At 39.8% G+C, this 14,706-nt stretch overlaps 1 protein-coding gene across 3 annotated transcripts in view; it reads right to left on the reverse strand.

The window, feature by feature from the left end:
• LARP7 (La ribonucleoprotein 7, transcriptional regulator) overlaps positions 1 to 14,706 on the reverse strand; it is a 33,303-nt gene that overhangs the window by 7,330 nt on the left and 11,267 nt on the right. Inside the window, exons 1-10 of one of the 3 annotated variants that reach the window (XM_031063845.1) lie at positions 14,399 to 14,617; positions 11,298 to 11,506; positions 10,253 to 10,353; positions 10,061 to 10,144; positions 7,410 to 7,574; positions 6,818 to 6,926; positions 5,997 to 6,371; positions 5,326 to 5,455; positions 2,743 to 2,891; positions 1,777 to 1,895 (exon numbers count right to left, since the gene is read on the reverse strand). In XM_031063845.1, the coding sequence (XP_030919705.1) occupies positions 1,777 to 1,895; positions 2,743 to 2,891; positions 5,326 to 5,455; positions 5,997 to 6,371; positions 6,818 to 6,926; positions 7,410 to 7,574; positions 10,061 to 10,144; positions 10,253 to 10,353; positions 11,298 to 11,505 (1,440 nt within the window). In that variant the 5' untranslated portion in view covers position 11,506; positions 14,399 to 14,617. Of the gene's footprint in view, positions 1 to 1,776; positions 1,896 to 2,742; positions 2,892 to 5,325; positions 5,456 to 5,996; positions 6,372 to 6,817; positions 6,927 to 7,409; positions 7,575 to 10,060; positions 10,145 to 10,252; positions 10,354 to 11,297; positions 11,507 to 14,398; positions 14,618 to 14,706 lie in introns of those variants that run through there. The other 2 variants (XM_031063846.1, XM_031063844.1) reach the window with 2 other exon arrangements.

Below are 14,706 nucleotides of genomic sequence, written 5' to 3' on the forward strand. Positions count from 1 at the left end.
TGTTCACAGCAGGCAGCTCAAGTAAGATGCTTCTATTCAGGAATCACACACTGCTTTTAACCCTCCACTACCAAGGGCAGCCTTAAAACAAAACAAAAATTAAGTGACAACGCTGTTAAAGATCATTTGAGAGCCAACAAAAGCTACTTTTCGGCTTTATTCTGTTATCCCAAAGCCATCCTTTCATGGAAAACTAAAACAAACCAGAGTTCCTTGGAGCTGGCAAAAGTGAGTAGCTCGGAGGAGCACCTTGAGGGCAAAACAGGGAAGCAGAGAAGTGTAAAATTAGAACATCAAAATAATATTTAAACTACACTGCAAAGACCTTCGCAAGTCGTGTGGCATGCATCATGGCTTCCATGGAACGAGAAATGCAGCTCAGTTCTGGAAGTCTGAGGGGAAAAAGGTCTGAAGCAGAGCTTAGTGGCAGCTTGCTGCAGCTGACAGCCCAGAAACACAGCAAAGCCATGTCTGGTTGCACTTCTGCCTTCCACAAAGTTTGGCCAAAAAACAAAACAAAACAAAACAAACAACAACAACAAAAAAAAAACACCAAAAAAGAGGAAAGAAATATCAAAAGAATTTAAGTTTTCTTCTTTTTAAATACTAATCTTTCCCATTGCCCACAGCCTATCAGGGTGTGACACAAACTTAAAACCCAGTGAGGAATATCCTGCAGTCCAAGAGGCCCTCAGAGGTTAGAGGAACAACTTGTGCCACATTCTCTCTGTGTCTCCAGCACTCAGCTGCCTTCAAACACACAGAGAAAAATCAGGCTGCTGAAGCTGAAACCCCAGCACCAGTGAGATGAGGGTTTCAGTGAGAGAGTCTCCTATGTTGCTTAGGTTCATGCACACACCAAGCCCCACACACTTGCAAGCAGCTGGTGACTCGAAATGGCTTCCCTGCTTACAACTGTTTGATAAACAGTATCAGAAATGGAATTTTAAACCATTCCCTCGCTGTTCTGAGTGGGCTGGGTATGTGTGTGCACCAACCTGAGTTCAAGTTGCTCAAATTCTTTGCAGTTGTTACTCATCCTAAAGTGCAATTTGGGAAAGAAAATGCCCTGTGTAACATTGATGGAAAATTCAGGATCTGGAAAAAACCTGTTATTTCCTTTGGAAAACTCCTAATATTTCCATTTCAAAATGATGAAGCTTAAAAACTGGTATTTTCCTTAAAAAGAATTGATGTGTAACTTTTGGTTTGTGTCATCACACAAAACTTGCATTAGGAAAAAAGTGACTGAATCAACAAGTTCCACTCCTGTCACTCTCCCTGAAATTGAGTTTTTGTCATTGTAAAATTCTTTCCGAAATCAAGAAAATTGGTTTCTCATGCAGAGAGCATTTTCCTGCCCCCAAATTCCTGTTAATGACAAAAACATCATAAACTTTTTAAAGTCTCCTGTCAGGGTGACTGGCACAGTGACAAACGCAGAACACTGAAGAAGTCTCCAGCTCCTTTTTTTTAACTGGAAAGCACCAGAGCTTTGCTTATTCTCCTCAATATTTTCATGATAAACTTGACATTGCTACAAGCACAATACAGGCTTGGTTTTAGTTTGAAACATCCTCCTTTAACCTATCTTTCCACTGAAAAATCTGCCATTTACAGACACCAAGAAATTTTTACTCAGCTACGGGCCAAATAGGCAAAAAAAAGAAAAAAAAAATCAGTGAGTCTGGGTAAAATGGTATTCCATATTCAAAGATTTGTGGGGCAGGGTAAGAGGAAAGGCTAACAGCTACCCTGAGGTTACAAAGGCATTACCTTGATCTGCTTCCTGCCCGGCAGGGGCTCGCTGCTAATGATCTTCACAATTACTCCGCTGACAAACTGAGGCCCCATTGTGTTGGCCTTGGCGGGAGGGGCACAATCTTCACTCGTGGCTGGGCAAGTTAAAAACAGGGTGGGGGAAATAGAAAAAAAAAATTATTTATTAGGTTGAAAAAATTAAGACATGAAAGCACAGGAGTAACAGTGTAAATAAGCATCAAATATTGTTACTGCAGTTTGAGGTTTATTAAAAGAAGGATCAAGATTGTCGAAAGGTTCAAGCCACTTTTAGTAAAAAAGATCAGCTTCAAGAAAAAGTCTTTGAGACAATTTTAAAGTCCACAGGGTTCTTCCTACAAAGACATTTTATATTGTACCAAGAGTAACCCCGTAGTTATAGAGTGATGATTAAAACCATGCAGAGGGCCATTGGAACATCAGTGTGGAGGCTAGTGAAGAGACACAAAGAGTGCTCAGAGGAAATAAAATAAAGAAGAATTCTAAACCAGAAAAAAAGTAGAAATTTATCTACAAAGATATAATTTCAAAGCTCGTACCCCTAGAGCTGGTAAAGTCCACTTCCAAGCTGTTTTTTTTAATACCTCTGGGACAGTCAAACCCAAGCCGGTCTGGCCCAAGATGCAGCACCAAGACAGCTGATTATTCATTTACCTCTCTGAGGCCTAATCATGACAACTACCTAAATACATCTGTAAGCCTAGGAAGTGCTATATGCTGAACTATGCTGAAATCACTTTAGTATTTTCTTACATAACTCCTTAGTAACAAATCCACCATAATATAGTGAGGGGGTAACTTTTACTATCTGACATTTTGAGAAAACAGCAGCATTTTACACAACAAAACCTTCTGGCAGGGTTTCTGCAAGACCAGGGTCTTGCACCACTTCTGTTTGCATACCGGAAACACTAAGGAAAAAAAGACAAAACCCAGGATTACTTTTGTAATTTTCAGATTTCTGCACACCAGACTCCGTCTCCATTTCTCCCACGGGCTCAGGTTTGATTTGAGACATGGTTTTCTTTAACGAGGCCATACTGGCTTTCTGCAGAGCCAAATATTCCTGCTTCAAATCCATCCATTCGGTCCTAAAAGCAGCAACACAGGCACAGGATGTCAGTTGCAAACAAAAACCGATGTTTAGAAACTTACAGGTAATTGAACAGGTTACAAACAGCTTTAGGTGGACTTGGTGAACAGTGCAGACCATTCTGCCACCAGAGATGTCCCTGCACTTTGGTCAAATTCAATTTCTTCCCTAACTCAATCTCCCATGGCTTTGCTTTAGAGAGTTCCAACAACATCAACCTATCATTCCAACAGAGTGGCTTTCAAATTTGCTTTAAATATTCAGACACCATTGAGAAGAGTTTGGTGAACTGTGTTTTCCACTGAAACTACACAGAGCACAGGCACCGAATTCAGTGTTAATTCAGAGACAGTGAACTCTCAATTCAGTGAATTAGTTCAGTGAACCCACTCCTGTGTCACTACATTAAGAATCAGTCATTCATTTTCGAGAAAAAAATCATTGCTGGAAAATCAACAACTGGTTAAACTCACCAAAAACCTACCAAGATAAGGACATTCCTCCCTATTCAAATGCATTTTGGTTCAAAAATCCCCCCCATGGAAGCAATTTATATATTTACATACATTTAACATGGAGATGTTTCTGCAAACAGCCAGAGCTTTGCTCCACAGCAACACAATGCCCGCAGTGGCACTGTGAGAACGACTCATTGTTACCCTAATCTGTGCTATCAAACAAGCTGATAGAGGATTTTTAAAGAGGAGGATATCTTCTGGTAATGGTTTTAGCTGTTAACACTGACAACTGTATACTTCAAAAAAGCATCCAGACTCGCCCAGGATCATACATTCTCAACGGAGCAAAGGCATTAAAATAACAAAAGAGCCACGTAATGATTCTTGGAGATAAAAAGGCAACACCATCCCATGGCAAGGTTTGGTATAAATACGGGCTCAAGGAGGAACTTTGTGACTTGCTCAGCCAAAGAACAGGAGATCATGGAGCCTGAGTCAGGCAAGTATTTGCAATGCTTACACTCTTTAAACATTTTACATTTTAGCCATCTGCTAAAATTGAACAACCTCTAACCAAAGCTCTTGTGTTTGTTGCAGTTTGCTCAGAATGCTGATGGCAGAGGACAGGCTGCGCTGACAACCTTTTTTTTTTTTTTTTGTGGACCCCTTTTACTTTAACATGGAGGTGCTTTCTGTGATATAGAAAAAGTAAGTGCTTCCATGTTTTAGTAGAGGTGAATCCTGATCGCAATCCTGAAACTTCATCCTGGATTATATGGGGTTTTTTTGTTGCTTTGTTTTTGGGGTTTTTTTGCCTGTACTTCGGTTGAAGATTTTTACATCCTGAAGATTTTTAGATACGGGAAAAAATTTAGCTGTGAGCAGATCTTTTTCTAAGCGCCTAAAGTTCATTTAAAGCGATTTTTAATTTTGAAGGTCTCCCTTTGCTTTAACATGGAGGTACCTGCTGCCTAAAAAAGTAAGTGCTTCCATGTTTCAGTGGCGGTGGATCCTAATGCTCAAAGGCTCCTTACAGGAAATGTGCATAAATGTTTTTTGTTACTGCGGTTTTATTTTAATTTTATGTAGTTTTTCCCTTGAAGGACCCCCACAACTTAAATGTGGATGTGCTTGCTTTGGTTCTCAACAGTAAGTGCTTCCATGTTTTCGTGGTGGTGAATCCTTTTAAACTCAACACCTTCCTCTGGAAATATGTCAAATAAAAAAAATGTTCTTCTATATAAATCACGATTTTGCAGCACGAGGCGGCGAGGACCCCCTCTACTTTAACATGGAGGTACTTGCTGGATGCCTAAAAAGTAAGTGCTTCCATGTTTTAGTTGTGGTGACTCCTAAAAGCCCAACACTTTTGGATTATAAAGTTGGCAGAACTCTACACGTCAAGCTATTAAAATTTAAACTCGGGTATTTTATTCTTCTTGCTGCAGGCTAATACTGTTGCTAATATGCAACTCTGTTGTATAAAAATTGGAATTGCACTTTAGCAATGGTGATGGACTGTCAGACATACCGAGACTTCAAGAATAAATAACTTTAAAAGGTGTGAAATATGGTGAATTAAATTTTTAAGAAATAAAACTTACATAAACATTACAAAACACGTGGCTTAAATTTTCTACAAGTGACAAAACAGTGCATACTACAAGAAAACATACACATTCAAACATTTCACAAACCTTAAATGTGGTACCACAAGACAAATATTTACAATATCCCCGAGGTATATATACTTACCCAGCAGTAAACTGTTAAAACACTGAAGAGGCCCAACATGGAATGAGATTAAAACTTGTGGGGTTTATTTCAGAGTTACAGTAGGTGTGACAAGTGCAAAAATCGGGGGATTTTGTACTCATTTAGGAGGTCTCTTTATCAAGCCAGCCACCCATTTCCCTAGTACTACCATTAAGGAAAAATTAATCAGTGCTAACACAGAAAACTTATTTCACCTACTTGGAGAGTACCCTGAGGGGAATGACTTCTTCCTCCATTTTGTGTCTCTCTTTGTGTTTTTTCTTGTGTTTCCTTTTAGATTTGGAAAGGGATGTGTCTTTTTTGTCTTTGTCTTCCTCTGCAGAAACTTCTATATTAAAACAGGTCAAATGAAAAAAAAATATTCAAACACTGATAGTTAAACATTTTATTACAATAAAATCACATTCAATGTCTACTGCTTCTTTGTATTAACTGCTTCTGGTTCATTTAATTTAACTACCCAGGTTTACTTCTCACACTAAATCTCATTTCACTGCAGCTTTTCTTATCTCAGGCAACAAATGCTTTTCCTTTTGTATTTTAATTTATTTATCTAGTTTCCCATGCTGTCTCCATTTGCCCAGGCTGTCTGTTTACCAATACTTTACAGTTCTATTGTTATGAACTTCTTTGAATTATTTTGATTTCTGATTAGATTTCCCTACTTTAGTGTTGCAAGTTCTTCCTCATTCCCCGTGTAGCTCCTCTCCTTGGAGTGACTCCTTACAAGGTTTAATCTGAACTGAAGGGAACACTGATATACCCAAGCTGATCTAATGCTTCCACTCTACCATCCATAAGGCATATCTATACTTTCATTTCATTCTTGCATAGAAATTATGATAATTAAAACAGGCAAGATTTTTTACCATTGGAACCTTTTGGAGCTTCTGTTGTTTCCTCTTTTATTGTTTCCACTTCATCTTTTTCAGCAGTTTTCTTGACTTTTGGAGCTGATGTCTCACCACCTCCTGAGGTGGTTCTTTTTCTCTTTCCTGGCCTGCTTTCCCAGGTTACCTCGGAGCTCTCTGTTCTGTCCCATTTCCTCTTTTCCTTTTTGGAGGGCTGCTTGGGGGGCTCAGTTCCCTCCATCTCAGAACACTCAGAGGGAGTTCTGTGCCTTTTAGACTTGGGTGCTGCCTCTGTTGTGTTATTAGTGTTGGATTCCTTTGGCTCTGCAGCTGCCTGTGCATTGCTCTCTTTCTTGATTTTGGATTTCTTCTTTTTCTTCTTTTTCTTCTCTTCTGGATTAAAAACACAATATTTAAAACTGTCCATAATTCAACACTTGATTAGATTAGTTTGATTTAATTTTTTTTTCACCTAACAGTTGCTGGTATAATAAAGAATTGGTGATAATTGTGAGGAATATTAATGTGATTTATCATCAGTCTTAGAAGAAAGAAGGAGGTCTGGGAAATTGTACTACAACACCAGAAATGAGAGAAAATGTTTAAGTGATGAAGTTGCAAAATAAATCTGGGATACTGGTTTGTAAATTACAGTAGATTTTTCACTTCAGCCCATGCTGGCCAAACACAGCAAGGTGAATTGTTTTTATGAAAAGCTTTTAAGACATGTGAAATTAAACTGCAGTAACACAGCAGGTGAGAATTTTCTCTTTAGAAGCTGAGGCACAAAACTGACCCAAGAAACACTTCCTTGATCCCAATAACTTAGCACCACTTACCTACTACAGTGGTGTCACTTGAATTCAGTGTAGGAACTGGTTTATTCTTTACTGTTTTGGGGAAAATCCCAGGTTTCCGTGGTGCTTCTTCTGGTGGATTATTCAAAAACTAAAACAAGGAAATTGAGTACCACAGAAGTATACTTTCTCTGAAGAGTCTGCATCCAAGTTAAAGCTAAAACCAACAATCTTTATCACACTTCAATATATGAATACTTTCAAATCACGTTTCAATACAGAAAATTAGGTATGACCGTGCTTGCTTGATGAAATTTAAACATCATTTATTTTGTTCACAGAGATCTCTTTCTGTAAAAGATGCCAAGACTGGCCAACCAAATTACTTACCAAAAAAACCAAAATAAACCCCATTATATTCCAAAGTCTTCAGGTTATTAATAGAATTAAATCTTTAAAGAATTGTAGGTTTGGGAGCAGGAAAGAAGAGCTAACTCCTGTTAAGTGAAGCTTTTAAATGGTGATATTTTGGGAATTTCTCTAAGATTCAGTGGGTGACCTAGTAAAGAGCACAGCATTCATATCTCAATGTGTCACCAGGAACAATGGCAGCAGCAGAGGCAGCAGCACTCACCTCAATGGCTTTCTCTGCTTGTTCTTTAGTTTCAAATTCAACAAAAGCAAAGCCCTTTGGATCCCCAGTGCTCCTGTACCGGGGGATACTGACGTAAACGACATTGCCACACTTCCCAAACACCCGCTCAATCCAGCTGTGATTGACGTTTTTGGGAAGCAGCTCCTAAAGGAGAGAAAAAAAAAAATTGAAAACGTTGAGAGGCAAAGTATCCAGGTAGCAAAAAGTGACCTGAGAACAGATCTCTGATTATTCATACTCTATAACAAGTACATTATATATTTAATTTAGATGTTTCTCTTCTTCACATGACAGATACCAAGAGCTCACCCGCAGCTGGATCTTTGCAACACAAAATCTCTTGGTAAATTTCAAACCTTGGAGGAAATACCAGACTGGCTTGTCCCAAAATACCCTCTGCAAAACACAAGTTATTTTTTTTTAATTGGTAGTAATGCAGGAAGGTATCACAGTAAGAATTCCTGCAGGTCAGTAAAGAGTCACTACTGATAAAATTTTTACCAGTAGCCAATATTTTCAAGTTTAGCAGTTACAGCTTAATCTATCACATGAGCAGAACCTTTTTCAGCAGCTTCTTGGATGACAAAATTGTCTGATTTTTACTTCTATAATGTCCTTAATGTAGCAACACATTTTAGCAGCTTGCAGACACGGTGTCTGAGTTCAGCATTTCCCCTCCCCAGTCACACAGAAATCGTGTCACACTAATTTCTCACTAGACCCAACAGAACACTTTAAAATCCCACTCTCAAATTTGTTCCTAAACTACAAGAGAGTCGGCACTATTTCATTATTTTTTTCACAAGTTACTGCACTAAAAGCTTCTCCTTGTAGGGAAACACTTATCACATTCAGATTTTCTTTTTTCATAAACTTTGCCATCCTCAGAAAAACATTTTATTACAGCTTGGCTTTTAATGGAAAAGCCAGTTACTTCAAGTGTTTTTCAAGTTTTAATAGCATAATAGTGAAGTCTGTGGTAAAGCATATAAAAAAGCAATATCTGGGCTACTTCTATTCTCCCCATTTCCACATATCAGTTATTTACAAAACATTTGGCCACACATTTAAGCTTTTTATGGACAATGTCACTCAAAACTTAAAATATCTTATCCAAAAATGATATAGACAAAGTATTTCAGAGTTCTAAGCAGTACCTGTAATCATGTTAGGAAAATATTATGTCTGGCACATAGTATTTAAAAAAAAACAAAAGCCAACCACATTTTCCGGGCTTTTGTTAAGGAAGGAATCATCAGAGCAGATCAGCTCCTCCTTATCTGGATGGGCTGGCATTCTGGCCATGATCATTGTGTATCTTTATCACAGAAAACTCAGTGCTGTCTGGAAAATACTAACTCAGCTGCTAACAGCTACAGGTACACAGCAAAAATTGTACCTGTTATAAAAAGGAAATAGAGACAAAGCAAATCCCACAGTGGCCTCAAATCTGGTAAATAAAATTGCCCAGGGTTTAACTAAGCAGAAGCTTAACCACTAGATTTCTTTCCAATCTAGCACTCAGTTGGCTCTACAATGTAACAGTTTTTTCACTCAGACCGGGCTGAAATACCAAGGTGAGATGCAGACTTATCCCATCAGCACAAGCCATTTTCATTTAAATTAAGCAGTCATGCCAGTATCCAGGTGTGCTGCTCGGAGGATAGTTAAAATTTTTCAGTTATAGTCTGCTTTGAAAAGAATGGTGTTTGCGTGTGTACAAAAGCAGAGGCACTTATATTAATAGATCTTATAAACAGATAATGCTGTTTAAAGTACCCTGATAAACTTGGGAATGCATCTAGATCCTGTTTGATGAAGCTAATTTAGTCGTTATTAGAAAGCTTCAACTACATTAATGTAATTAGCAAATATTTCTTAATACCACTGGTGCTCCTCTAATAGCATTTAAAAAGCCCAGGGAACACAGCAATTGCTCAGTGCAATGAAATTGCACCTTTCCAGCCTGGGAAGCAGCGCTTGGCTTGGCATTTAAAACCATTTAAGCTGGCAGGAGAAATCCCTGCACCAAACAAAGCCCTTTCTTGCCACAGCCACTCTCAGCTCTTGCTCACCTGCCTGTGCTTAATTAATTTCTTTTACCTGTGCTGCACTGTGAAAAATGCGTATTTTATGATTGGCTTTTTGCAAATATTAAAATGATTATTGGAAGTGTTGTGTTAGACAGTACTGCTGTATCAATTCTCTAAAGTAGCGTGTTAAATATAGTTTTAGGTCATAAAAAATGTTAAAATAGAAACTATGCTATGTAGGATACTTTTTTTAAAGAAAGGACTTGCAGCGGGATACCAGCCACAGGACACCTCAGTCTTTCAGAGAAAGAGAATTTATTGCCCTCTTATCAGAAGAAAGGAACTTCTTCCCACCTCGAAGGCGCTGTTAGGATTCAGAGGAAGAAGTCGACTATGACCAGACAGAATCCTGTAATTCTAATTGTATTACTATACTTATAACCATTTTATTACTATTAAACTTTTAAAATTTTAAAAACAAGTGATTGGCATTTTTCACATGCACAATGAGCAGCAGCCAAGGAAAATCCTGATGCACAAAAAAAGTTTCCATAGTTAGGAACAAAGGGACAGGGACACACACAAGGCCAGCCTTACCACATAGACTGTCCGACTGTCCACGTCCGTGGGGCACTCGCCAAGGGGCTGCCGTCTCCTGATCCTGGTTCCTTCCAAATCCAGCTGAAAGCAGGGAGAAAGAAGCATTTTCCATGAGATTATTGCTGACTTCAGCACCCCAGCAGAACTCTTCCAGCACCAGCAAATACACAAGGGTGAGATGTTCAATACCTCTACAACAGATGAACTTTTAACTGCCCGAGCGATCAGCTTTCCATCAGTAGTCAATTTTTTCATCTTGTTGAAAGAAACAAGAAGTGATATGTCAACATCTAGGGGGGAAAAAAAGTGTAATTATGAAATCAGGTGATGTGTTCTACTCCACTTGTTTTCATGTGAAATTTCATTTTCTTCTGTGCTAACCACTATGAAAGGAATTTTGTTCTTATACCTCCCCACTGATACCTGCTGTCTTTGAAAGGAAAGGAAGAAAATCTCCTTTTCTGATGTAGTTTTACAGCACAAAAAACAATTTGCATTAAAAATATGCCTCTCCTTTGAGTACTCATCGATTATTTAACCTGGTGCTGCCAACACAGAGCCCCTGCTTGCACCTCAGTTTTAACCAGACATGCTGCTAAAACCTGGACAGAAAATTATGTAGCACTAGTCTTAATAAAAATTTAGACATGTCTAGTATCTCTAGAAAATGCAGAGGGATTTTTACTTATTTATTACTTCAGTAATTATTTAAGGGGGCCCTTAGGAAAGCTCAACCAACCACAAAAATTGTCTGAAGAGACTCAGTAACCCTAGAAGCAAATATACAAGTTCTTATCAAACTTGTAGAGAAAAAATTAACAAAATACCTATGCTTAACAACATATTCGAGTGACATTTTAATTACTGCACCTATCTACCCTGCAAAACAAGTTCAGTACTTCTGAGGGCAAAATGACTCTTGTTTAATGGCTTGTTCTTAAAATTACTTAAGAATGGAGAATGAAAATCAGGTCTCCCAAACAGTCATTTCTACCCTGGCAGATGTCTTTATCCTAGCGTTCACAGGACAGGAGGAGAGCAAGAGCAAATAAAATTTTTTAAATCTAGTACAGGTTCCACCTCCTGAGCTGCTGATGCTGATTTCCAGCATGGAACTCCTGCCTTTCCCAGGAGAAGACATGCACCTCAAAATAACCTGTCACTGGTGCCAGCAATACAGGGAAGGACAAAGTGAAACTCAAGTGTTTATGAAATATACTGAAAATAAACTTACACCCATCTCTGGACTTCTCTATTTGTTCTCGAAGAAATCTGTCTTTGTGGAGATTGACATCACCAAACCAGAAATCCACTTGCTTGGCTATATCTGCCAGCACCTGCTTAACTCTTGACCTCTTCTTCTTCTCTCTTTCCTTCTTCTGCTCCGTGCTTTCTTCTTCCATGGCTTTGCCTCTCTCTGTTTCAGTCTCCATTCCTGTCATTCTGTCAAACGAGACATCAATATAGTTTTAAAAACACAAAAGCAGTTACTTCAAGGAGTAAATGTTCTGGTGTAATCTTCTACCATGTCACCAGAAAAGCAAGTTACTTGCCAAAAAGAGTCTACAATAACTAAAGCTGAAAAGCAGGTAATTTCCCTCCTCATAAACATGTTTTTCTAAGAATTGAAAAACGATACACTGTTTTTCCTCCACTCCCCTTAACTTACAGTACAAACCGCTAGAAAGATCACACACAAAACCCAGGAGCACTTCACACTTCAGAAACTAACCTTGTATTAGCCTTGATCATGGCAGGTCTGGTAACAGTAAGGTTGATTTTTACAAAATTGTCTTTATTATGTCAAAAATGCAAACCACTCACTCCAGCAGCTACCAAGGCCCTGCCCAAGAGCAGTAAGTCAATAAAGTGTCCCCAGTGGCAAACCCGGGTCTGTCACAACTCCAGAACAGGCCCCTGGAGAATAAACCCTACCTAGAACCAAGTGACTTGATATACAGATTCATCTTGAAAAATATAAAACCGTTTTAATGCACCGATTCATCTCTTTTGTTCACGTTTCAATTCGCTGTAGCTGAGACCTGCCAGTCACCACTTCTGTACCTCATTTCACACCAGCAAAACAATGCAATGCTGCCAGAAGCAGACAGCTTTTGGAAAATTAAATTACCACAAAAATTAAAGCCATTAATGTCGCAATCACCATATGAAAGACTTCAGCAGCAGAGAGGGAAACGAGAGCACAGCCATCAGAGAGGAAGCCCACTTCGACAACAGGATGGCAAAATGGAAATGGCCCCCAAATTCTTGTGCAAATGAGGCTTCCTCAGCGGGAGATCAGCTTCTCCCCTGCTGGGAGCTGCCGGACTCCAGATAGTGAAAGGTCAGCAGTCACCTTGGAAAGATAAGCCAGGTAAAACTGCTCAGCAAGTTCAAGCTCCACTCAAGGCCTACAGCAAGGTTTTTATATTAATAACCAGCAGGCAACACCTTTAATAACCAGCTGAGGGCTGCACTGAGGTGCTTCACAAATGTAAAATGTCATTATGGGCTGTCTGTCCGGGCTGAACAGCATGAAGGGACCACACCAACACCTCAGTGCGGCCCAGGACAGCGCAGCTTTGTTTTAAAAAGCATTTTGAGTCACTCAGCTCGGGGACCTCCTTCCCAGAACAGGGAAAAGCAGCTGCAAGCTGCACTCCAGGCTTTCCTCTCACTTTGTCCTTTACAAACGAAGCTTTGAGGAAATTACTTTGCACTTCAAGCTCCTCCCGAGTTAGAGCAAATATCAATGATTAATAGGTACATAAAAACCCCAGTAATTAATTCAGCAATGTCCACGTGCCCGGGTGTAAGGCAGTCTGTATTCCCCACATGCCAACTCTCACACTACCAGCACTACTCTGATAAACAAATTAAAATCAGAGCACAGCAAAAGCAGGGTCAAAACCTCACACTGATAAAGCAAAGAATACTCTCTCCAAAAGAAATAAAATCACAGTGCCTCTGTGTGCCAGAGTGAAACCAGAAAAGGAGGGACAATAAAACAGGAGGAAGGAACTTCAGGAAAGCGAAGATAACACATAATAAATAAAAAACAAATAAATAACACAGCTGCACACTCATCTATAGACTCAATAAAAACTAAAAAATTTCAGTGCTAACCTACACACAACCCCAGTTTCTATTATTATCAACATCTGGAAAACAGAATAAAATTCAACTGTAATACAAGGCCTGGAGGAAACTGGGTGCAGATATAAAATATACTTTATTCTTTTAAGCACAGATGCAAATGTTTGTTTGCTTGGGGTATTTTAAAAATTAAAATGGGGCAAGAGGGGATGAGGGAGAAAAAAAGAGGAATTCAGAATACTTTGTATACTATGAAAATGTTTTTGTGGAGTCACGGGCAACCCTAGGTATGTACTGCAGAATAAATGCAAGTATTCAGCAAACCTGAAACTACTTAAAAAGACACATCCTGAAACATTTTACACCAATACAGACACAGGCAGAGCAGGCTGAAGTTCCTGCCCTGCCCTGAAACGTCTCGCTATGCAAAATGAGGTAACAAAGGACAGGAGTTAATACATGGGGACCAGCAGAAATTTCTTAACCTAAAACCAGAAAAACTTCTACTTTCCCCCTCCCATTTTACAGAATGAAACCAATGCATTATTTTAATCTGCAGTTTTAAGGCATTCCATGGATTTCATGAAACTGGTGTGCCCACAGGCAGAAAAGGCTTTGCTTCCATTTGGTAGTGATGAGTGTTAAAGCTGGTCCCACACCTAGAGAGATCCCTGTGTGCTGGTTGTGCCCTTCCCTCTGGCACCTCAGGGGAGGCAAAGTGGACTTATTTCTGTTCAAGACTGGTCGTGGGACTTATTGCCGTGGTCTGGGCGTCAAGGTGGGGATCAGTCAAAGGTTGCACTTAATCTCAGAGATCGTTTTTGTGGTTATAATTAAAATATATGCCAGCACCAGACTCTGATTGGGTGGATTCACCTGTACGACACAAAAAGGACGGCCCAATTTCTTCACAATATCTCACCCTCAAGAAACACAAGTAAATTTTAGGAACTTATTTCTGGTTCTTCCCTGTGGTGACGACGAGGTGATTAGGGAACTGAACAAGCAGCAGAGCTGCTGGAGGTAAACAGAAGGAATAAGTACATGGAAGCAGAGTGGAGGTGGTTACAAAAACCAAGCCTTCGGCGGCCCAGGTAGCTGCTGCATTAGACCAAACCCACTGAAAATCTATGGGAGAACTTCACCTTATTTACTCCTCAAGTAAGGGGCAGACCACAATGTGAAATAGATTTTTCTAGCTCTGACTTATGCTGAGAAGCCTGAGCACCACACACTTACCATAGACCAGGTACTGACCACTGCAGGTCCAACTGCTGAAGGGATTTACAAATTCTAAAGGCACAACACTTAAAAAAACAAGCACAGACTAACTCTGAGGGGCCCAAAGCCCCCTCAGCACGAGTTCCTCATTTCACCAGGTGCCAAGACACGACACCATGCACAAGAGTCACCGGTGCATCACTTGCGGGCAGAGCCAACTCAGCGCCCGGGGGCAGTGGCCAGCCCTCAGAAAGGCGCCCCACGGGTCGGGATCAGCGGGTACCGGGAGAGGAGGATGCCGGGGGCGCGCACAGCACGGCTCAGGG

The sequence above is a fragment of the Geospiza fortis genome, unplaced genomic scaffold (assembly GCF_000277835.1).
Source record: "Geospiza fortis unplaced genomic scaffold, GeoFor_1.0 scaffold1278, whole genome shotgun sequence".
Classification (NCBI taxonomy): domain Eukaryota; kingdom Metazoa; phylum Chordata; class Aves; order Passeriformes; family Thraupidae; genus Geospiza; species Geospiza fortis.